General features: G+C 39.5%; 1 protein-coding gene across 7 annotated transcripts in view; it reads left to right on the top strand.

Annotated features, from left to right (window-relative positions):
- The window catches only part of dennd1a (DENN/MADD domain containing 1A), a 618,210-nt gene extending 593,893 nt beyond the window's left edge, over window positions 1-24,317 (top strand). For 4 of the 7 annotated variants that reach the window (XM_073052565.1, XM_073052563.1, XM_073052564.1 and 1 more), the window contains 3 exons: window positions 3,483-3,608; window positions 16,178-16,430; window positions 17,867-24,317. In XM_073052565.1, coding sequence (XP_072908666.1) covers window positions 3,483-3,608; window positions 16,178-16,430; window positions 17,867-19,186 — 1,699 coding nt within the window. In that variant the 3' untranslated portion in view covers window positions 19,187-24,317. The remainder of the gene's footprint in view (window positions 1-3,482; window positions 3,609-16,177; window positions 16,431-17,866) is intronic. The other 3 variants (XM_073052569.1, XM_073052568.1, XM_073052567.1) reach the window with 1 other exon arrangement.
- Window positions 24,318-24,867: the final 550 nt, after the last annotated feature.

Here is a 24,867-nt window from a genome sequence, read left to right as displayed (position 1 = left end):
ACCAGATTCCTGTCATACTGAGTCAGACGTGGGCCCACCTTTCGTAGAAATCAGGGTTTCCTGTATTACTGGGAATTACAGAATCAGAATCAGGTTTAATATCATTGGCATATGTTGTGAAATTTGTTGCTTTGCGATAGTAGTGCATTGCAGTCCATTTTCTAAAATTGTACATTACAGTAAGAAGTATATGTATATATATTTAAAAAGTTAAATAAGTAATGCAAAAAGAGAAAAAAAAGCAGTGAGGTAGTGTCCATGGGTTCAATGTGGAGGGGAAGGAGCTGTTTCTGAATAATTGAGTATGTGCCTTCAGACTCCTGTACCTCCTCCCTGATGGTAGCAATGAGAAGAAGGCCAGTCCTGGGTGATGGGGTCCTTAATGATGGATGACACCTTTTTGAGGTATCACTCCTTGAAGGTGTCCTGGATGCTGAGGAGGCTGGTGGCCATGATGGAGCTGGCTGAGTTTACAACTTTCTGCAGCTTATTTCGATCCTGTGCAGTAGCCTCTCCTGCCCCTATACCAGACAGTGATGCAGCCTGTTAGAAAGCTCTCCACAATACATCTGTAGAAATTTGTGAGTGAACAGGCTTTTGTGGCTCTCCAGAAATGGCCACTATTACTAGTACAGACTGTCCCCAGGTTCTGAGGATCTTACTTAAGGACATCCCTACATAATGAATTCCAATAAGATTATTTAGCCCAAAAGTCCAATATTATCTTCGGTTACATATATTTGTTCCTACGAATGGCAAAACTAGTTTTCCTTATTCTCTCCACTTTTAGCAATTGTTCTTTCTTATCGGTCTTATTTGTTTTACTGTAAGACACAGGAGCGGACTTAGGACATTGGGCCCATAAGTCTCTTCCACCATTCAACCGTGACTGATTCATTTTCCCTCTTAATATATCCAATGACTTGTCTCCACAGCCACCTGTGGCAATGAATTCCACAATTCACCACCTTCTGGCTAAAGAAATCCCTCCTCATCTTCTCAGTATTGTTTATTATTTATTATTATTTGTATTGCACAGTTTGTCACCTTTTGCACATTGGTTGTTTGTCAGTCTTTGCAGTTTTTTTATCGATACTATAGTGTATCTTTGTCCTACTGTGAATGCCTGCAAGAAAATTAATCTCAGGGTAGTAGGCATAGTTTGATAATAAATTTACTTTGACTTGACTTTCGTTAATGAGATTTATGGATTGTGAGTTGAGTGGCACTACCACTCTGATATCACTGGGAGTTTTGTGAGCGTCAGCATTAAACTTGATGGGCCAAAATGTAGCCTCTTGTGTTCTATGGAAATGCATGAAATATGAAACCATAGCTTTAATTTATTTAATGACAAAAGTCACAGATTTTAATTCTCATTACTGCTGTCGAGGAGGAGGTACAGGAGCCTGAAGACCTACACTCAATGTTTTAGGAATGGCTTCTTCCCCTCTGCCTTCAGATTTCTGAACGGACACTGAACCATCCCAGGAACACTACCTCACTATTTTTGCTCTCTTTTTGCATTACTTATTTAATTTGATTTTTTAATGTACTTTTTATTGTACTTTATATTTTTTTTATGTCTTGCTGCTGTAAAACAACAAATTTCAGGACATACGTCAGTGACAATAAACCTGATTCTGATTGTGATTTCAGAAGCTGAAGAGGTCAAAGTGAATATGTTCCAAGTCAAAGTAAATTTATTATCAAAGTACATAATTGTAATATATTACATATATTTATTAAATTATATGGCATATGATACAATAGTTTTAATTTATTTAGATGCTGAAAACACATTTTATAATCATTATTACCATCAAGGAGGTAGTGCAGGAGTCTGACAACCCACACTCATTGTTTTGGAAACAACTTCTTCCTCTCCGACATCAATTTGGGAACAGTCCATGAATATTATCTCAGTATTAGTGCAGTCCTGATGCAGGGTCTCGGCCCAAAATGTCAACTATTTGTTTACTTCCGTAGATGCTGCCTGACCTGCTAAGTTCGAACAGAATTTCATGTTAGTATCTCAGTATTCCACTTTTGCACTATTTATGTATTTCTAATGTAACTTACATTTTTTCTGTCATGCACTGCGTTGCTGCTGCAAAACAACAGATTTCACGACGTGTCAGTGATAATAAACCTGACTCTGATTCTGAAGATGTGGTAGCGATCAGAAACCCCAATGCTCTTGTGCACTAACCTGTGCAAACCAGAAGGATTTGGTCCCGCCTGTGCTCTGATCTCTTCCTCAGGTGTAATAATTGGTGTTAAAAAGGGCCAGGCTTACCATACAGCCCAGCCCAGCACCAGACAGATCCTCCTCGCTGTGGGCAATATGTGCAAGCGAGATTGAGTTTCACCGCAATGCCCAGCGGCTGAACGACTTGCTGTCGTGCGTATGTGAGCAGTTGTCAGACAGTTGCAGGCCTGGGGGGACAGAGAAATGAGAAGAAGGAAACAAAGATCTGCAAAAAGTAAGAGTAAAACAAACCAAATCGCTCCTTTGCTGTGGTCACTCACTTCTAGCGTGAATTAACTTTGCTGTATTAATTAATTAGCTGTTTTTAAAATTTGTTACATGTACATCAAAGCAAACAGTGAAGTATGCCATTTGTGTCAATGACAAACAAAGTCCAAGGATGTGCTGGGGGCAGCCCACAAGTGTCACCACACTTCCAGTGGCAACTTAGCATCCCCACAACTTACTAACCCTGACCCATATGGCTTTGAAATGTGGGAGGAAACTGATGTGGTCACGGGGAGAAGGTACAAACTTCTTACAGACAGCAATGGGAATTGAACTCCACTCAGTGATTGTTGGCTTTGTAAAGCGATATACTTAGCGCTATGCTACCGTTACAGAGGAAGTCCATTGCAGACAGACCATAAGGTAAAATGCCATAATGAGATGGATAGTGCGATCAAGAGCCTATCTTGTTGTACGAAGCATTAGGGAACTGTTCAATGGTCCTATAACAGCAGGATAGAAGCTGTTCTTGTGCTTTGTGATGCATGCTTTCAGGCTTTTGTAACTTCTGCCCGATGGGAGGGGGAGAAGAGAGAATATCTGGGGTGGGTGGTGTCTTTGACTATGCTGGCTGTTTTACTTAGGCACCAAGGGTTGTAGAGAGTCCTGATTTCTCTGCTTTCTTTTTGGTTATTGGCAGTTTTTGATGTTATATAGAAGTACCTACTAATGCAGAATACAGTGATGTTGGTGACTGTTTATGTCTAACTTTATCAGCCTCACTTTAATAACACAAAATAATGACGACAGCTCTATTATTCATTGATATTCCAATATAAAAAACTTGTGTCTGTGTTTCATGTCACACATTGTTGAAGGTCGAATGGCTTTAACACTGCCGTGTTAGAATCTCTAAGTCTGACTTGTCTTGTTATATAGGCAGTGATTTTCCCATCTTTTGTCTTCAGTGAGTAAAATTAAATTTTCTTCCTGTTTTCTTCAGCATTGTAAGACCCACACGGCATTATACAGTATTCCTCTCTGAGGAGTCTTCTGACGATGAGCTTCACCCTGAAGAGAACTCTGTATCTGCCTTCTCGGAAAGCTTTCTCTTCACTCCTTTTGAATGGTCTATTGACTTCTTCCTTCATATTCTATTGATTGAGAAGCTAGTGCATGAATTTGTCGGATTGTGCATGCCTCTGTCCATGGTCCTGACAGGATGTGATTGTATAATGCATGGTAGTCTTTCAGTGTAAAGCAAGCTCTATTTGTTAAATATCTGTTACTCGGCGTTTTGCTATCAACTGGGTAGAATTATTTATTACATTTCATTACATGGCAGCTGTTTCTGTTGGTCGTACAGGAACAAATTACTCCAGATGTTTTGCTTAATCTTTTAACTATGGGTCATAGTCCAGCATGCAGGCATGCAGAGAAGGATTATTCCCTGACAGTATAAAGACCGGATGTGTTTGTCTTTTATCAAGTGAACCTTTAGTCAATAGATCACTTTTCAGTATCATAGTTGCCTTTTATCTTTAACTATCAAAAAGAGCCCTAATACTGGCAAAGATAAATAGCAAGTGCAAATTTGCAAGCTACTTTACTTTTATTTATTGAGATACAGTGCGGAATAGAACCAACGAGCCACACCGCCTGGCAATCCCTCGATTTAAACTCAGCCTAATCACGGGACAATTTACAATGACCAAGTAACCTACCAGCCGGTACATCTTTGGAATGCAGAAGGAAACCAGAGCACCCAGAGGAAACACGTGGAGAACGTACAAACTCCTGACAGTCAGTAGCAGGAATTGAACCCGGGTCGCTTGTACTGTAAAGCGTTGTGCTAACCACTACGCTACAGTGTTGCTCTTTTTTTGTTTTCTGTGAGTTTAAAGTGGAAATTCTTTTACCGTTTCTCCTCTGTCTGGTTGTTCAAAGTACTGCACAAAAACACCAAGTGTTGTTTCAGTTGCCAACTGATGTACCCTATCTGCCCAGGCAGTGTAGCTTGACATCTGCTAAGTTTGCCCTTTGTGGAATTCAGACCGACACAGAGTGTGTTAATTGCACACTTGCATTAGGGGCGAGAGAAGGGTTTCTTGAGTAAGTGTGAAGTTGGTGTTTCCCCTTGTAGGGGTGACCAGACTAAGGCACAGAATGTGGGATCAAATATTTAGGAATGATGTGAAGAAAAATATCTTCACCACCTCCCCCATCAAATTATCTCGAAACATACATAACATACATGGAGTATATTCATTAGAGCATTAACCATGGAGTATATCAAGTTCAAGTTCATGTTTATTGTCTTCTGACTGTACATATGAGAGAGAGAGAGAGAGGCCTGTGTCGGTCAGGGTCAATCATGGATGTTGCATCGTAGTTGACAGGTTATGCAAGCATGGGCAGTACAATATGGAGAGCAAGCTGTTGCCCATGTAGCAAACTACTCCTCTCCACGCATCTGATGAACATCGGAGACTGATACAGTTTGGCACCAGCAGCATCGCAGGAGATGCCAGTCAGCGTTGAACTCAGTGTAGGACCACCTTGGGTACTCCAGCTCCAGATTTTTCCCTCAGGGTTTACTCCCGAAGCCTTCCCTTTGAGTTGGTATAGCTGCAAGGCAGTGGGCGTTTCAGATCAGAGTTCTCCCTCTCCTAGATGAGCTGTCAACCATGGCTGATGAGCCCCATCTTGCTGACATGTACAACCAAACAAAACAATATTCCTCTGGACCACAATGCACCCATGCAAAATACATTGCACACAGCACATAAAACAAAATATTACCACAATAAGTTAATAAAATATAATTCAAAATGCATGTGAAGGGCACAGCACAGGTAGACAGTACAGTAAACAGCTTGCTATCCTAGTGGCGAGATTTCAGTGATGGCGACTTTCATTAGAAATTCATTAAAATTAGTAGATTTTAGATTCAGCACAGCAGTGGATCCTGTGGCCCAACACATCCGTAACAACCGTAAAACCGATCTGCATTAATCCCAGTGTCTGCATGAAACCCATATCTCATACCAAAGAAATCAAAGTGCCTGAACAATCCCCACTAAACTCTCATGAAAGCAAGTGCTTTAGTGAAAGCACTATCAAAAGATATTAACCTGTTTACATTCCACCGAGTTCCATCGATGTGCACCCAGAACATAGTCCTCGATGTCCCTTCATCCATGAACCTATCCAAACTTCTCTTAAATATTACAACTGAACCTACATTTATCCAATTTTCCCAGTGTTCAAATTGCAGACCTTGACCAGCCTGCCTTGCTGTTCACTAGGCCACCAACCTACAGCGCGGTCGCATAGCGGTAAGCACAACACTTTATGGTACCAGTGACCTGGGTTCAATTCCTGCCGCTGCCTGTAAGGAGTTTGTATGTTCTCCCCATGACCATGTAGGTTTCCTTCAAGTGCTCCAGTTTCCTCCTACAGTCCAAAAACGTTCTGGTTGGTAGGTTAATTGGTCATTGTAAAATGTCCCGTGATTGGGCTAGGGTTAAACCTGGGGTTGCTGGGCGGCGAGGCCTGAAGGTCTGGAAGGGCCTGTTCTGTGATGTATTTCAATAAATAAATCTGGGTGTCTCCCGCAAGTTTGCAGATCCAATATACCACATTGCAATCTAAATCATTATAGATTCAGGATTATTCAATGTAATTTCCTGTACACAGGTGTAAAGGAGAACAAAATAATTGTCACTCTGGATGTGATCAGCACAAAAAACAGAATAAGCTAAAGAGCACAATAATAATTAAAAAAACACAATAAATATAAATACATGAGCTAGCTTGTATACATAAATTGTACATCAATAAAGCGATGCTAGGCTGTACAATAAGGTGACTTACAGGAAATAATAATGGAGTATTACTAAATTATAATGGCAAACAATATAAAGCTTTTAAAAAATCAAACAAATTTAAATATTAAGAATTCTTATTTGGTTTATTTTCACTTTTTTCTGTCCATCTGAATTAGTCTGATATTTAGAATCTCCTCCACCATCCAACCAGCATCACACTTTTCTGAAAATATTTCTGACATGCTACGTATTTCTTGATCGCTTTGCAATAAAGATTTTATTCTGTAAGACAGTTTATGGGTGAGGTATTCCTTCTGAATGGAATAAACTCTATGTAATACATTTTCCTCTTTGAATTACTGGAATGTAATCCTGATCTAAATGGTTTTTGATATACTTTTCAAAGGTACATTTAATGTCAGAGAAGTGTATACAATATACATCCTGAAATGCTTTTTCTTCACAACCATCCACAAAACAGAGGAATGCCCCAAAGAATGAATGACAGTTCAATGTTAGAACCTCGGGGACGTCACGTGATGACATAGGATCGAGACGTGGAAATCCAGCTGTCCCGTAAAAAACTAATAAATTAACGTTTAAGTGAAGAAAAGTTAGTAAATATTTTCTAAAAACTACGTCTAAACTACTCAGGATTTTCCTTAGATATGCCTCCTAAACAGACACAGAAGAAAACTACTACTTTGAAGACAGTACGAGCTGGGCCAGCCACCATGAAGAAGCCTCGGACTCAAGTGCATCTCACCTCCAGCGATACAGAACAGGAATCGGCGGCAACATCAACAGTCTCCAAGAAGGAACAACAGGAACTGCGCGTGCGCGAAGGAAGGGGCATGCGCAAACATGAGCAATTTGAACTACAAATCCCAGCTACGATTGGAAGTGGAAGTGAAAATGAATCCAAGATGGATTCGGATTCTCTGGAACATACAGATGAAAATGAGGAGGTAAAAGAAGAACAGCAAGAAGAGGTTGGAGGTGGAAGATATTCTGGAGACATAAGAGAAGCTTTGGCGCAAATAATGCATGAATTAAAAGAATTAAAAACATTAAAAATAATAAAAGAAGATATTAAAAATATGAAGACTATGTTTGATAAAATGGTGAAAAAACAGGAGAAAATGGACAAGAAAGTTAAAAAGCTGGAAGAAATAACGGGAGACATTATTGATAGAGTGAATAAAATGGAAGATAATATTCTTGCCTGGACATCAGAAAGAAAACGACTGTTGGAAAAAATAGACGTGCTTGAAAATTTTAGTTGATGAAATAATATTAAAATTGTTGGTCTTAAAGAAGGGATAGAGGGAGAGGATCCAATAAAAAAATTTTCAAAAATGGATCCCGGAAAATTTGGAAATGGAAGAGGGAACCCAGTTGATTGAAATCGAAAGGGTCCACAGAGCCTTAAGACCAAAACCTCAACCTGATCAAAACCCACAACCAATCTTGATAAAATGCTTAAGATATCAAGATAAAGAAAAGATCCTGAAGGTGGCTGCCCAATGTGCCAGAAAGAGAAATGAGCCATTGATGATAGAAGGGAAAACAGTTCTTTTCTATCCTGATATAAGTTATGACCTTTTGAAGAGAAAGAAGGAATTTAATCCAGCGAAAAAAGTTTTTATGGGAAAAGGGTTATAAATTTATATTGCGCCTCCCGGCAACACTGATAATTTTTTTGGATGACGGAAAAAGAAGATTTTTTACTGATCATCGGGATGCAGAGGAGTTTGCACAAGAACTCCCAAATATTCGCTAGACACAGTAAAGATTTAAAAGTGAAACAGATTAAAGATGAAGACGAGGACAGTGAAGTGAGTTGATGGACATTAAGGACAGAAGAATATTTAAATATACTTTTAATTATATGATACAGGGGGAGAAAGGTAAAAATTTGAGAAATATTAATCGAGAGTAGTGATATTATTTTTTTCTTCTCTTATATATACTTTTTTCATGTTATGGGGGAGCTGGGGGAACTTCGGATCGATCGCTACGGGATTCACGTGTGTAATCATGGCGTTTGCCATGACCCGCACAACGGAGGGGGGTAATGTTGTGTTTTTTTTTCATTCACAACATTAGCAGGGGGGTTTTTGTTATTTTTTTCTTTATAATCTATTTTTCTTTAATCTTTCTTTCTTTGCCTGGATGATCGGAGGGGAGACACATAGCAACATGGAGAATTTTAAAATAATTCCCCAAGGTACTATGAGAGTTGAAATATTATGTATTATTATAGACTGGAGTAACCCCGTTAAAAATAATGACTAATTTACTGAATTTTTAAAGTTTTAATGTTAATGGGCTTAATGGACCAGTGAAAAGAAAAAGAATTTTAACATACATTAAGAAAATGAAAATAGATATGGCTTTTATACAAGAAACACATTTAACAGAGATAGAACATCAGAAATTAAAGAGAGATTGGGTCGGAAATGTTATAGCAGCTTCATTTAATTCAAAAGCGAAGGGAGTTGCAATTTTGGGTCAACAAAACTTTACCAATTAAAATACAAAATGTATTAATTGATTCTGCAGGAAGATATGTAATTATACATTATCAAATCTTTTCAGAACTATGGACTCTTATGAATATTTATGCACCAAATGAAAACGATGTAAAATTTATACAAGAAGCTTTTTTGAATTTGGCTGACGCACACGATAAAATATTAATAGGTGGAGACTTTAGCTTTTGTCTAGACCCAGTTTTAGATAGATCAGCAAAGGTTGTTACAAAACCAAAAGTAGCAAAATTAACTTTATCATTGATGAAAGATTTAAATTTGATTGATATATGAAGAAGAATTAACCCAAGAGAAAGAGATTATTCATTTTATTCAAAGACATAAAACTTATTCAAGGATAGATTTTTTCCTACTATCAGCGAATATTCAAGACAGAGTGAAAAATATGGAATATAAAGCAAGAATATTGTCAGATCATTCCCCTTTGATAATGACAATGATAATGATGGATAAGGAGGAATGGATTTACAGATGGAGATTTAATTCAATATTATTAAAACATCAAGATTTTTGTGATTTTATGAAAAAACAGATTGTTTTTTTTAGATACAAACACATTCAGTTGATGATAAATTTATATTATGGGAAGCGATGAAGGCATATTTGAGAGGCCAGATAATAAGTTATACTTCTAAAATTAAGAAGGAATATATGGTAGAAATAGATAAATTGGAAAAAGAGATTACAAAATTAGAAAAAGAATCTCAAAGATATATGAATCTCAAAGACAACTTGTTAATAAGAAGCTACAATATAATACACTTCAGACATACCAAACAGAAAAAGCAATTATGAGAACTAAACAGAGATATTATGAACTAGGTGAAAGATCACACAAGATTCTTGCTTGGCAGTTAAAAACAGACCAGGCTTCCAAAACGATAAATGCAATTAGAACAAGTGTAAATAAAATTACTTAAAGACCTTTAGAAATCAATAAAACTTTTAAATATTTTTATTCTGAACTGTATCAATCAGAATCACAAAATGATATTGTTGAGATAGAAAAGTTTTTATCACAAATAACTCTCCCAAAATTGAATTCGGAAGAACAGAAGGGATTAGATGTGCCTTTTACATTAAAAGAGGTTGAAGAAGCTCTGGGATCACTTCAGAGTAATAAATCTCCAGGAGAAGATGGTTTTCCGCCTGAATTTTACAAAAAGTTTAAAGATTTATTAATTCCTCCTTTTATGGAGCTAATACACCAAGCGGAAAGAACGCATAAACTTCCAGAATCTTTTTCAACAGCTATTTTAGTAGTATTGCTAAAAAACGACAGAAATCTTTTAAAGCCAACATCATATAGACCTATTTCTTTGTTGAACATGGACTATAAAATAATAGCAAAGATTTTATCTAATAGATTATCTAAATACTTACCAAAATTAATACACATGGACCAAACAGGATTTATTAAAAATAGACAATCGGCAGATAATGTAACTCAGTTACTTAGCATAATTCATTTGGCACAAAAGAGGGAAGAAATGAGTGTGACAGTTGCTTTGGATGCAGAAAAAGCATTTGATAGATTGGAATGGGATTTTTTATTTAAGGTATTGGAAAAATATGGATTAGGAGTATCTTTTATAAAATGGATTAAAACCTTAAATACTAACCCCAAAGCTAAAGTGGTGACAAATGGCCAAATTTCAACATCATTTCAGTTAACAAGGTCAACTAGACAAGGTTGTCCATTATCACCTGCTTTATTTGTGTTGGCGATAGAACCATTAGCTGAATTAATTAGAACTGACTCAGATATTATGGGTTTCAGAGTTAATCAGGAGGAATGTAAGATAAACTTATTTGCTGATGATGTTCTGATTTATCTAACTAATCCATTCCATTTGTTGCGTAAATTATCTTCTAGATTGGAAGAATATGGGAAAATATCAGGGTACACAATAAATTGGGATAAAAGTGAAATTCTACCCCTTACTAAAGGAGATTATAGTCAATGTCGATTAATAACTCAATTTAGATGGCCGATAAATGGTATAAAGTATTTAGGTATAAGAGTTGATAATGATATAAAGAATTTATATAAACTAAATTATTTGCCATTATTGAAAAAAATTCAAGAGGATCTTGAAAAATGGATGATGTTACCAATAACATTAATAGGTAGTCAATGCTGTAAAAATGAATATACTCCCTAGATTACAATATGATCCAAACACTACCAATACAATTACCGCAGAAGTTCTTTCAAGGGTTAAATAAATGTGTGAGGAAATTCCTTTGGAAAGGTAAGATGTCAAGAATATCGTTGGAAAAATTGACATGGAAATTTGACCTAGGAGGGTTACAATGACCAAATTTTAAGAATTATTACAAAGCAAATCAACTTAGATTTATTGCATCTTTTTTTGATGAAGATAAACCGGCATGGATTAGAATAGAATTAGATAAAATAGGAGAAAATATACCAGAAGATTTTATATATAAATGGGAATCTAAATGGATACGGGAAAAGAAAGAATCTCCTATACTAAGACATTTGATTGATTTATGGAATAAGATAAATGTTGATGATGAGATAAAGAAATCTTTATTAGCAAAGAGACCTTTAATTCAAAATAAACTTATCCCTTTTACAATGGATTGTCAACTTTTATATAACTGGTTTCACAAAGGGATTAGATATATAGGAGACTGTTTTGAAGGAGGTATATTAATGTCATTTGACCAATTAAAGAATAAATATAAAATATCAAATAACACTCTTTTCTGTTATTTCCAATTAAGGGCTTATTTAAGAGATAAACTGGGTCAAACAATGTTATTGCCGAAACCTAATGAAATAGAAACTTTAATTCATAAAGGAAAAATTAAAAAAATTATTTCTGGTATGTATAGTTTGATTCAAAAACAGGCAATTAAACAAGGAATTCATAAGTCAAGACAAAAATGGGAAACTGATTTGAATATTAAAATTGATGAAACAAGTTGGTCAAGATTATGTCTTGACAGTATGACAAATACAATAAATGTTTGACTAAGATTAGTACAGTATAACTTTTTACATCAAATATATATTACACCACAAAAAATAAATAGATTAAACTCAAATTTATCTGATCAATGTTTTCGATGTAATCAAGAAATTGGTACTTCTTTACACTCTACTTGGTCTTGTTTTAAAATTCAACCTTTTTGGACAAATTTAGAGTTTGACTGGAACAAATTATTGGAATACAACTTCCACATAATCCAACATTATTTTTACTAGGCGATATTGAAGGGATAAAATCGAAATCCAAATTGAATAAATATCAGAAAGAATTCATAAAAATTGCATTGGCAGTAGCCAAAAAGGCTATTGCAGTTATTTGGAAATTGGATTCATACTTAAGTATAGATCATTGGAAGAATGAAATTTTTAGCTGCATTCCACTTGAAAAAATTACTTATAATTTAAGAGATAAATATGAAATATTTCTGAAAATTCGGCGCCCTTATTTACAAAAGATAGGATTAAATATATAGGTGCTCCGAAGATAAAATTATTGGTTATTTGGGGAAAGAAATAAATATACATATTAAAGCTATTATGAACTCCATGGAGCATGTGGGGATCTTCTGATATCCAGGCATTCTTTCTTTCTTTTTTCTTTCTTTCTTTCTTTTTTCTTCTCTTTTTTCTATAGGGATATGTTAGCGGGGAGGGGGGAAGGGTTGACAATTTTTTTTCTTTCTGTAACCTATTTGAAAATTCAATTTAAAATTTTTTTTAAAAATGTTAGAACCTCAAAGTCCTCCCCCCCCCAGCTCCCCTCCCTCCTGCACGTAAGCAGCAGCAGGCACCAATCCCCCCTCCCCACACTGGAAAAAAAAAGCATCAGCACCCGCCACCGAGCACTCGAGCGTGAGCAAAGCAACAGTAAAGACGCAGAATTGCAAAACTCCAAAGACTACATTGTTCACCCGGCATTCGACATACCACAGGCTCTCTCTCTCTCTCCCTAACAAGGGAGAAAGAGGTGTCTCCGTTTCCCAGTGAGAGGGGAGACACAGCAAACAACTCGCTGGTTTATGATGTTAAAAGTTCATTATGCCGCTTTTCTCGAGCTCTGTGCCCAAAGATCTCGAGCCGTAGACGACACACGGATCTCCTGCTGTGACACCGACCTTCGATCCGCCCATCTTCAGAGCCCCGAGATCCTAGGCCTCCAAAGGCGTGCCGAACTCTTAGGCCGAGCCCTTTGCATGCCGAACGATGGCCAGTTATGAAGCCCCAAGAGCAGGTCCCGTTCTCGCAAAGAACCGTAATCAGCGTGTAACTCCAGGTCGGGGTCTTCAAAAGAACCGTGAAAGGGAAGAGAGATATCAAGGATGGAAATAGAGCTGTTTCCGAAGATGCAAGCAAAGGAGTCGCCGTTTAGCGCCTTCCTCACTTCGCTCCACCTCCTCACAAGGACATGTTGTAGTATCAGGAAAGGATGAGTGTAACGATCAGAAAAATCTTTCAGCCTTTCTTCCACTTCTCAAAATTCAAAGTCAATTTATAATCAAAGTACACATATGTCACCAAGATTAGTTTTCTTGTGGACATTCGCAGTAAATCCAAGAGCCACAGTAGAATCAATGAAAGACCACATCCAACAGGACAGACAAACAGCCAACGGGCAAAAGCAAAAGAAAAATAATAAAAAATAAATAAAGTAAACGTGAAATCCCGTTAGTGTGATTGAATTAATTTAATACCTTCTTCGTAGTTGAATAAAGAAATTATTCATGAGGACAGGTAATGTGAGTGGGGCTCACCACCGGTCTGTGAATAACCTGGACCCACAGTATCCCCTCACTAGTCAAGAAGGCACAACAGCATGCTACAGGAGCACCGTCGCGAGTGTCCTGTCTGGCAGGATCTTTGTGTCGTACAGAAGCTGCAAGGCATTGGACTGCAAGACCCTACAGAGGAGAGTAAAAACCGCCGAGAGGATCACTGGGGTCTCTCCCTCTATTCGGACATTTACTGGGAGCGTTGCAGATGAAAGGTCTAAAGTATTGTTGAGGATCCCTACCGCCCATCCCACAATCTCTTTGACCCAGTACCGTCAGGAAGGAGGTACAGGAGCATCAAGATGAGGACTGCCAGACTGGGTAACAGCTTCTTCCCTCAGGCTGTGAGACTAATGAATACCCTGTCACCACCGAGGTCTCATCACTAGGACAGTGAACTGTTTACTGTACACCTGTGCTGGCTTCATTATATGCATTTTGAGTTATATTTTGTTGACTTACTTATAGTATAAAATTTGGTTTATGTGCTGTGTGTGATGTATGCTTTGTGAGTGCACCATAATCCAGAGGAACATTATTTTGTTTGGTTGTATATATGTACAGTCAGATGACAATAAACTTGAATTTGAATACAACAATTCATCACAGTAACTGTTCCCACACTTTTTGGGAAAAGGTATATGAAGCGTTCATTCTGCCGATGATAATGTTTTTGTGGCTGGTTCAAAACCAATGTTACTGTCACTGAGAGACCCAAACCACAGATTTCTTTGGAGAGGCTGGTCGTTAAACAGTGCACCAAACAAATCTCAAAGAAACTCCTTTGTTGTTTAAGAAAGTTAGAAATAGTTATAGCAAATATCATTTTAAAATAATATGTTATAAAGCCATTTATTTGTTAAATATAATAAAACTCTACATTTTAACACTAAACAGATCTGTTAGCTGGGTTCCATGGGCACAGTACTAGAGCACTATGGCACAGAAACAGGCCCTTAAGCCCACCTTGTTCATGTTGAACTATTATTCTCCCCAGTCCCATCAACCTGCACCTGGAACATTGCCCTGCCATCCATATACTTATCCAAACTTCTCTTAAAATCGAACCTGCATCACCACTTCCGCTGGCAGCTCGTTCCACTCCCTCACAACCCTCTGAGTGAAGAAGTTACCCTTAAACATTTCACCTTTAACGCTTAACCCATAACCTCTAGTTCTAGTCTCACCCAACCTTAGTGAAAAAGCCTGCTTACATTTACCCTATCTATACCACTCTTAATTTTGTATACCTCTATCATATCTCTATGGGGAAAAAGCCCTAACCTATTCAACCTTTCCCTTAAGACTCGGCAACATCCGTGTAAATTTTCTCTGCAGTCTTTCAATCTTATAGATAACTTTCCTGTAGGCAAGTGATCAAAACTACACACAGTACTCCAAATATGACCTCGGCTTAAACGTAACATCACAACTCCTGTACTTAGCACTCTGATTTATGAAGACCAATGTGTCATAAGGTCCCTTTACAACCCTAAGGCACCACAGTAGCGTAGCGGTTAGCGCAACACTGTCACAGCTCGGGGTGTCAGAGCTTAGATTTCAGGTCCAGCGTCCTCTGTAAGGAGTTCGTGCATCCTCCCTGTGAACATGTGGGTTTCCTCCAGGTGTTCTGATTTCCTCCCACAGTCCAAAGATGTACTGGTTAATAGGTTAATTAGTCATTGTAAAATGTCCTGTCAGGCTAGTGTTAAATAGGCTGGTTGCTGGGCAGTGCTGTTTGTTGGACTGGAAGGGCCTGTTCTGTTCTGAATCCCAATAAATAAATACTTGTGACACTACCTGAGACTAAAACTGAATAAAAACTAATTCTGCAGCCTTGATCTATCTCTAGAAGCCATTAAACCTGGCCACAGAGCCTGCATCCAAATGTCCCAGTGAGGCCCTTGAACCAGATGAGATTTGACTAATTCTCTGCACATTTCAGCTGCAAATGCAAAATTCTTCAAGATTCAAGATTGTTTAATGTAAATTCAAATACACAAGTGTAAATGAGAATAAAATAATTGTTAACCTGGAGCCAGTCCAGCACAAAAAACGCACAGTAAGCTGAAGAACACAATAATAATACAAAAACACAATAAATATAAATACATAAGATAGCTTATATACACAGATTGATTAAATGTCCATAAAGTGACGTTAGGTACAGGAGTGTTTCAACATAAGGTGACTGACAGGTTAGTGGGTGGAGGTGTTGATCAGCCTTACTGCTTGGGGAAAGTAACTGTTTTTGAGTCTGGTGGTCCTGGTGTGGATGCTACATAGCCTCCTTCCTGAGTGGAGTGGGTCAAACAGTCCATGAGCAGGATGGGTGGGATCCTTCTTAATGTTACTGGCCCTTTTCCAGCATTTTTCTATATATATGTCTTTGATGACAGATGTGTCGGGCAATGTTGACTACTCGTGGTAGAACCTTCCTGTTTGCGGCAGTCAGCCAAGTTTCCCTGATTTTATTTCAGATACAAACCTGATCTGGTGTTTCTCTCTTCCCCATTTGCCAGGCCTCAGCCATATAAAACTTTAAAGGAATCTGATGCTGTTGATGGAGAAGATTTGGGTACTGAGAAGAGGCAGGGGCATAACATCTTTTCTGGCCTGTCAGTACCAACCAGGAATATGGATGTGAACTTATTGGACGATCTGTTCAGCAGTATTAAGGTAACTTCACAACATCAGCCACTCAGCCAAGCAAAGAGCATGGAGGATCTGAGGACCCCTAAAGAGGAAGAAATAGAGAATGCATTTGGAACTCAGGTTTGGACAAATGATTTTGTATAATGACCTTATAATGCAAATCTCCATGCTCCCAGATTATCCATGTGTATTGATTTATTTAGTGATACAGTGTGGAACAGGCCCTTCCAGCCTAATGATCAACCCACCGATTGATTTAACCCTCGCCTAATTACAACTTACAATGACCAATTAACCTACTGACCACAATGCCTTTGAACTATCGGAGGAAACTGGAGCACCCAGTGGCTTTGACAGTGTTCAATATGCCACAATCTTGGTGTCATTTACAGGCATACTAACCCACCCATTTACACTCAGCGGCCACTTTATTAGGTACATCTGCTGGTTAATGCAAATATCTAATCAGCCAATCACGTGACAGCAATTCAATGCATAAAAGCTTGCAGACATGGTCAAGAGGCTCAGTTGTTGTTCAGACCAAACATCAGAATGGGGAAGAAATGTGATCGGAGTGACTTTAACTGTGGAATGATTGTTGCTGCCACATGGAGTGGTATGAGTATCTTAGAAACTGGTGATCTCCTGGGATTTTCATGCACAACATTTACAGAGAATGGTGTGAAAAACAAAAAAAAAAGAAATCCAGTGAGCAGCAGTTCTATGGACAAAAATGCCTTGTTCATGAGAGGTCGTAGGAGAACGGCCAGACTGGTTGAAGCTGACAGGAAGGTGACAGTAACTCAAATAACCATGCAGTACTATAGTTGTGTGTAGAAGAGCATCTCTGAATGCACAACAGTTGGACCTTGAAGTGGATGGACTGCAGCAGCAGAAGACCATTCCGGTACCTAATAAAGTGGCCATTAACTGTAGATGGCCTTCTGCTGTAGCCCCTCCTTCTGTCTATCACACCCCCTCACCCGGGTCCACCAGTCACTTCCATACCAGAGCACCAGTTCAACACACACGAAATGCTGGAAGAACTCAGCAAGTCACACAGCATAGGTGGAAAGAATAAACAGCCGATGTTTCAAGCTGAGGCCCTTCGTCAGGTCTGCAAAGGAAGGGGGAAGATACTGGAATAAGAAGGTGGGATGGGGGAGGAGTACAATCTAGTAGGTGATAGATGGGGCAGGGAGGATGAAGTAAGTAGCTGGGAGGTGATAGGTGGAAAGGTAAAGGGGTGAAGAAGAAAGAATCTGATAGGAGAAAAGAGAGGACCATGGGAGAAAGGGAAGGAGGAGGAGAGCCAGTGGGAGGTAAGAGGTAGGTGAGGGGAAGAGGTATACCTTGAGATATAGAAGAAGAATTGGGCCATTTGGCCCATCATGTCTGCTCCGCCATTTCATCATGGCTGATGATGCAACCAATCAGGGTTCTCCATATAACTTGTTGGTAGACATAAGCCAATGTAAGGACCCTCTCAGTGTACTGATTTTGTTTGCAATTCTACATTTTAAAATTACATGTTATGTTTTTTGTTATCTCTGCAGTGGAAGGGAGTGGCTTCATCCGAGAAGAGCAAAGCTCTATCAACAGGACTGCATCACACCCTGCCCCATGCCAAGCTTCGGAGCACTGTCCACGATGACACAGCTCTGGGGGTGAAGCCCATCACCAGCTCGTCACCTGGGAGCATTCACTTTGGGAGTTTCTTCACAGCGATTGACACAGAGACTTTGAACAGAGACGTTCAGTTACCCTCCACGGATCCTCCGCCAGGTGGCTCGGGCAACATCACCATTCCCCGGCCTCAAGGCAAGAGGTCCACGGACAAGGGGATTGTGCTTCCGCCGCCAGCAGCTGTCAGTCGGGGTGCGAAACAGCAGGCCCTTCCTGGACTTGACCAAGTCTCGGCCGTGTTACAGGATAGCTCTAAGCAAGACGTGTCCGTGTCCACTGCTGGTTCAGTGTCCGAAATGTTACAGGAGTCCACAGGAGCTGAGAAGAAATCAGACTTAAGACCTTTGAACCTGACCCCTCAGCCTCCATTAAGTTCTTGTGCTACTGATATCCTGAAACCTATCAAAATTGGCAAGGGAGTGGACAGCAGGAACGATCTCTTGAGTCTTTTGGATCCACTGAGTTCCACTTCTGACCTCGACAGGGGCCAGTCTCCAAGTCCCAGCATTTCATTAGCACCCGCATCATCTTTGCCTTCAGCTCCTGCTCCCTTGGCTTTTGCCTCTCCAAGTACTGACCTGGGAATAAGTACCCCGCCTGCTTCCCTACAGTTCAGCCAAACTCTGGGATACTCAGCCCCCAGCCCAGCACCAGTAGCGCCATTTCCCCAACCCCCATCTTATCCGTTTTCCCAGACACTGCCGGCGGCTCTTCACTTCCCTCAGGCCCAGCCTACAGCGACTCACTTCGTGTCTCCTGCAGCTTCTCCCTTTGTTCCAGGCTTCTTGCCATCGGGTCCCGGATACTTCCAGCCACAGATGCCCCACCGGAACTACTCTGCACCCTCGCTCCATCACCTATATGTACAGCCCACGCCACTGACTCAGTCAGGGACTTTCAGCAAGCAAAGTACAATCTCCTCCACCAGCCTGGGTGGAACAAGCTATGCAAAATCAGCAGGGAATGTGGCGGATTCCAATTCCGCCGTGGCCAGCGGAGGGAAGAATTTGACTGAGCCACCAATGGTCCCACCAAAGCCTTCGAAAGGTCTGGAAAGAATTCCGCAGCCATGCGACACTGGGGTGGCCGACGATCCATTTGCAATATTGCTCAATGCGACAAAGAAGGAGGCAGCAAGTTCACAAAGTCGAGTAGACCAGCTCAGGAAGAAGTGGGAGACGTTTGACTAACAGCTGACGCGCAGTGTCCCGTCATTAAGTGAACGACGCCGGAGTGTCCATACACTGTGGCCTTTGGATGTCTCATAAAGAAAAGACCATCACATTGCAAAGAGTACGCTGTACAAGATAATTGTGTATGGTTTCTGTAATAGCCATAGGCAGTGTATCTTGTATCCATTCTAGTTATGGTGAGGTATTGTAACACTATACTTAATCCCTAAGGCAAGTCAACACGACCTCTTCGATATGGTGATTTACTGTGACTTCTGCAGTTTCTTTCCTGCAAAGAAATACTTCTGCAAAGCTGCCGAAGTTCAACGTGAAATTGGCTTCTTTCGTTACTTTTGATTCCTCTTTCCTTTTGCTTGCTCAGTGATGCCGTTCGATGTGCACACCACTGTCACCATTACTCAGCACAGCGTTTAAATATCTGCATCAGTTATGAAGTACCACGGCGTATATTTGTCAGTGTAGTGATTCCTTTTGCAGCACCTTTCCATTGTAGTGCTCTTGGTCAAACAGTATTTTGATAATTATGTGAGTTATCATGAAAGGATTGCTGTATTTATCGGAACATTTCTTAATTATCCTCCCATGACATCAGAGAGTAAACACTAAACTCCTGAACATGAACTTTTTTTCAAAGAATTAATTATGACAAAGTATTGTCTATTTATTGTAACTGTGTGCGCAGAGAAGGCAAGGCAAATCAGTGTTCATACATTTCTCTTCCAGCTCAGTAAAGCTGCTTTAATTCAGGCTTGTTAGTGAAAGATTTTATATTGGTTTTATTGTGGGATAAGTTCGGCATCAAATGATTAATAGAATTTTCAATTTAGGTTTGTTAAAGTATAATCTTCAGCTCTGTGTCTAATGTACGGCCACTACTAGTGTTAAGACTAACCAGCAACTTTGACCGAGTATTATAATGACTGGCATAGCGTGCTCAAATGGAACCAAGATCCTTCTACCGCACTGCCTCTGGGTTTGAGTAACGCACGCCTGTGGCACTGGTGGTTCAAACACAAGCATCAAGCAGAAACGTCCAAATTCAGGTGAACCTTCCCCAAGTTATTGTAAATCCTCACAAGGTGCATATATGAACCTTTACCAGGTTTTTGATTCATCTAAGACTACTCATTTCCCTGCTTGATGCACTTTATCAAAACTATCCTCTGATCATAAGAAGTGGTTTTGATGCTTCTTCAAATCCTCCTAAGCCCTGCTTCCTTGTTGGCCTAAGCACATATATATCTCCTTCCAGCTTCTGCAGAGAAGCTTTCCAACGCAGCGGCCAAGCATTGACTAACCAGAAAGAAATCTGAAATCATCCTTGCGGGAATCTCTACCAATCTTTGTACCTACTTTGAATTCATGTTAGGATGCTTTACAACCTTTGAGGAGGGAATGTATGCTAACACACTTGTGGCTCTGTTTGTAGAAAGCTGTTTTCTATCTGCCCAATGTTCATGGACCATTTCTGATGTAATTCTGGTTATACTTTTATAGTACTGAAGGGTGAAAAGGGATCAGACGACTAAATTAATATGATCGTGTGTAGTTTAAGCCAGATTTTAACTCTCATACTCTACCTACTTCTATAATGTGCTGGACAATCCCGATGCAGAGCAACACACACGAAACGCTGGAGGAACTCAGCAGGTCAGGCAGCATCTATGGACAGGAATAAATAGTATGTATTTTGGGCCAAAACCCTTCATTATTGAGCCCCAATGAAGGGTCTCAGCCTGAAGCATCAAGTGTTTATTCCCCTCCATAGATGTTGCCTGACTTTCTGAGTTCTTCCAGTGTTTCGTGTATGTTGCTCTGAATTTACAGCATTTGCAGAGTCTCTTCTGTTTATCAGTCCAAATGCATTTTGTGTTTGGTTTGGAACCCATTTTGGTTCCTTGTTTTACCTTGGAAAAGTTAGTTTAGGTCAACTACATTTAAAGCTTATGGGTAACGTGAACTTCTTTAAGGTATTAATGTTTGTGTTTTCATTAAAACCATGATATATAGAATAAGAATTCTGCCCATCAAGTCTGTTCCACAGTGAGGCATGTAATCAATCAAGAACATCATCAAAACCTTCCACAAATAATTGTGGGTCTGATAATCAAGTGGCAAATTTAGTATTTGTAAACTGCCTTGTGTGACATTGTCTCTGCAGTAACACACGCACATTGCTGGTGTAGCATCATCTGTACAGTAATATGCACACAGTGCTGGAGGAACTCAACATCTATGGAGGGGAATAAACAGTTGACTTTTCAGTCCAAGACACTTCATCAGGACTGGTGAACGGTCTCAGCCCGCAATGTTGACTGCTGAGTTCTTCCTGCAATTTATATGTGTGTTATTTTGGCAGTTGAGCAACAACGCACACAACATTCACACACACACTTTCACACATGCACATGCTCTCTCTCTCACACACACACACGCACGCACACACATACACACGCACACACACACACGCACACACACTTACTTTGTCTCACACTCATTCACACACATCTATGTCCACGTAAGGTCCACAGATGGTAATACATTTCATTACACAGTCACCACCCACACCCACGTTCATTCTGAACATGGAGTAAATGGAGAATGAGAGCACTGGGTGGAGTAAATTGAAAAATGAACAAATTTAAACATTTATCAATATATAAAATGAGCTTCATAAATAACATAGTTTGAGTTTTTTCAACTGTTAAAGATACTTCTCACCTGCCACCAAGCAAAAGTAATATCTGACTTTTAATATATTTCATTGTTTTTACAATCCACTCAGGAAACCTAGAGTATTTACTGATTAGTCTTGCCTCATTTTAGTGACTGAACTTTCAAATATCGGAAGTGGAATTTTGAGGAGCTCTAATCATGGAACTTGCTCACTAATACTTGGATAATAAGGTACAAATCTCCAAGCTCACGATACAGATTATTGCTCGAGGTTTTGCCTGTGGTGATTTACTTTGCACTGGAAAAGGGTGGCAGCCGACCAACAGCAAGATCGGGAAGTGCTTTCATTGGCGTGGATACTCTCCATTTGTAAAACTGGCTTGTGCTTACTGCCAAAGTTTGTTATTAGTGCATTTATAGTTTTGTAAGTTTTCTTCTCAAATTTTATTATAAAATAAATATTGCAGCAACACAACTTAAATTAGTGCTGAAGCCACAAAGACTGAGGCATTACACTACATTTGTTCCTATCCACAGACACTCACAAAAGAAACCTGGCACAACTTTCTGAATAAATAATTAGTTTCACGCAACCTTTAAACACATTTAAGATGTAGTAGATTCAAAATTTCCATATTTACAATAACTTACCTTGAGTAATGAAATAACTTCTTTGGAAATCTATCTGAATTAGTCAATGATATTTCAGTGGCTTTTGACAAGACTCTAATGCATTTCCTGAGAATTGCAGTAACTTGTTAATGTGCCTGGAACACTACTGAATGTAAGATAGTGCGGTTTACTGAAACCGAGGTAGTGTGAAGAGAAACACATACAAAATCCTGGAGGAACTTAGCAGGTCAGGCAGTATCTATGAAAACGGATACAGAGTTGGTGTTTCTGGCAGAGGCCCATCATCAGGACTGGAAAGTAAGGGGGAAGATGCCAGAATAAGAAGGTGGGGGTGGGGGGGAGGAGGAAGGAGGATAAACTAGAAGGTGATAGGTGAAGTCGGTGGCCACTCTCAGTGGAGAAGCAACACGTGATATTCCATCTAGTGGCCTCCAACCTGTGACATCAACATCAATTTCTCAAACTAAATGGTATTTCCCCCCCCTCCCCCTTCCCTCTTCTTTAATTCCCCATTCTGGCCTCTTACCTCTTCTCCTTACCTGCCTATCATATTCTAGCATCTTCCCTCCCTCCTTTAAAGTCCATATGAAGGGCCTCGGCCTGGAGCATTTAAATTTCCACAGATGCTTCCTGACCTGCTAAATCCCTCCAGCATCTGTGTGCATTGCTCTGGGTTTCCAACATCTGCAAAATCTCTAGTCCTGTAGTATCCAAAGCAGCATTAACACTCATGAATCCTTTACGTTTACTAAATCACTGGCCCACACAATAGGGGTAGCCAGTCTTGGCGTTGTGTAATATGATGGCAGGATTCCTGTTTGAGCTTATTCATTGCTTTTACAACTTGGCTGAATAAATGCTGCTAAGTGTTCCAAGTTCCTGGGTATATTGCGAAGAGTGTTTCTTTACCAGCAGTGCTTATCTGGTTTTGTCCTATGCATCTATTTCTGGTTTAATATATTTGTCACGAATATGGTGATTGTGTTTTATGTATTGAATTCTATGATGTGTGGCAAAAGCTTTCACTTTGCCCATTAGGGATCTGCTTGATGTATTGGGCAACAGTAACACAGACTTAGTACGTGACCGCAGAGGGTTTTCCACAGAGCTCTCATTTAGACTGCCTACAGTTGTAAGTATATGCACAGTGAATTTTAGATAATGTTGATATTAAGCAATAGCTATTAAGTTTTTATTTTTAATTGCAATAATAGCACAGCTAGTATTTGTAACCAAGGCCCCAGTGACACTTTATAACTGGTATTAGCAGTTTCCTGTCAAGTATTATGGAAGGCTAATGGTTTACACATTTAGAAATCTGTTATTTTGTTGTAGAATCTTATCAACACTATAATTCTCAATCTTTTTTTTAAATCCATGCAGGAATATAAAATTCATATTCATATTCATGTTGCCTATAAATTGCCCAAAAGATCTGTTGTTTGAAAAATTACAGAAGGCAGGGTTCAGTGAGAGTTGCCATGCTTTTGCCCAGGGCTTTTCTTTGTGCTGCTTTCCAAAACTGGTTGTGTACAGAGATTTCTGCATTTCTATGTCCAAAGACACTGTTTAGTTTCTGAAAAAAAGTATAGAATCAAAGTATTTAGATAATGGTTCACTGCACACGTTACTACGCCCAGCTCCGAGGCAGCTAGGGTGAGATACAGTGCATTATTATTTTTGTGTTCTATTATTGATTATCACTCATACAACTGTGAACAAATGAATTTTGTAATTAATACAGTGAAATGGACTTGTAAGCTGACAGAATGATGCTGAGGGACTTAAAAGTAATAAAATTAATGATTCTCCTGTGTAATTCCTGGGGCTTGGTTCTTCATTATTTACCAGAGATCTGGTGCTAAAGTGTAATGACTCAGTTTACCTGTCAGTCTCCAAAAACACTGTCACACACTGATTGATGTTTATTTATTGTTGTCACTGTACCGAGATAACTCGTTCCTTAAGGTTGTCATAGCCAGGGGTGGCAATGGCGATAAGCTTCCACTTCCTATTAAATGCTTCCAATGGAATAGATCTCAAATAACCTTTGACAACTCATGTCCAGCTCCTGGCTTTCACATGTGGCTTAGCTACTAAGCCCGGCAGAACCCTTCTCCTGACAGGTGCCTTAAAACCTTCACTTTGGGCCTTGTCAACTGTGCTTGGCAGCTCATCTAGGAGAAGGAAGGCGCTGATCTCACACCTCCGAGTGGCTGCACCAACCAATAGGGAAGGCTTTGGGAGTAAAACCCGAGGAAGAATCCAGAGCTGTAGTTTGTAAGGCAGTGGTACGTTGAGTTCAATGCTGACTGGCAACTCCTGCGACACCGTTGGTGCCAAACAGCATCAGTCTCTGCTGTTTCTTT

The sequence above is a fragment of the Hemitrygon akajei genome, chromosome 7 (assembly GCF_048418815.1).
Source record: "Hemitrygon akajei chromosome 7, sHemAka1.3, whole genome shotgun sequence".
Taxonomy (NCBI): Eukaryota; Metazoa; Chordata; class Chondrichthyes; order Myliobatiformes; family Dasyatidae; genus Hemitrygon; species Hemitrygon akajei.
Note: the sequence above shows the minus strand (reverse complement) of the source record. Positions and strands in the feature narration are given on the sequence as shown.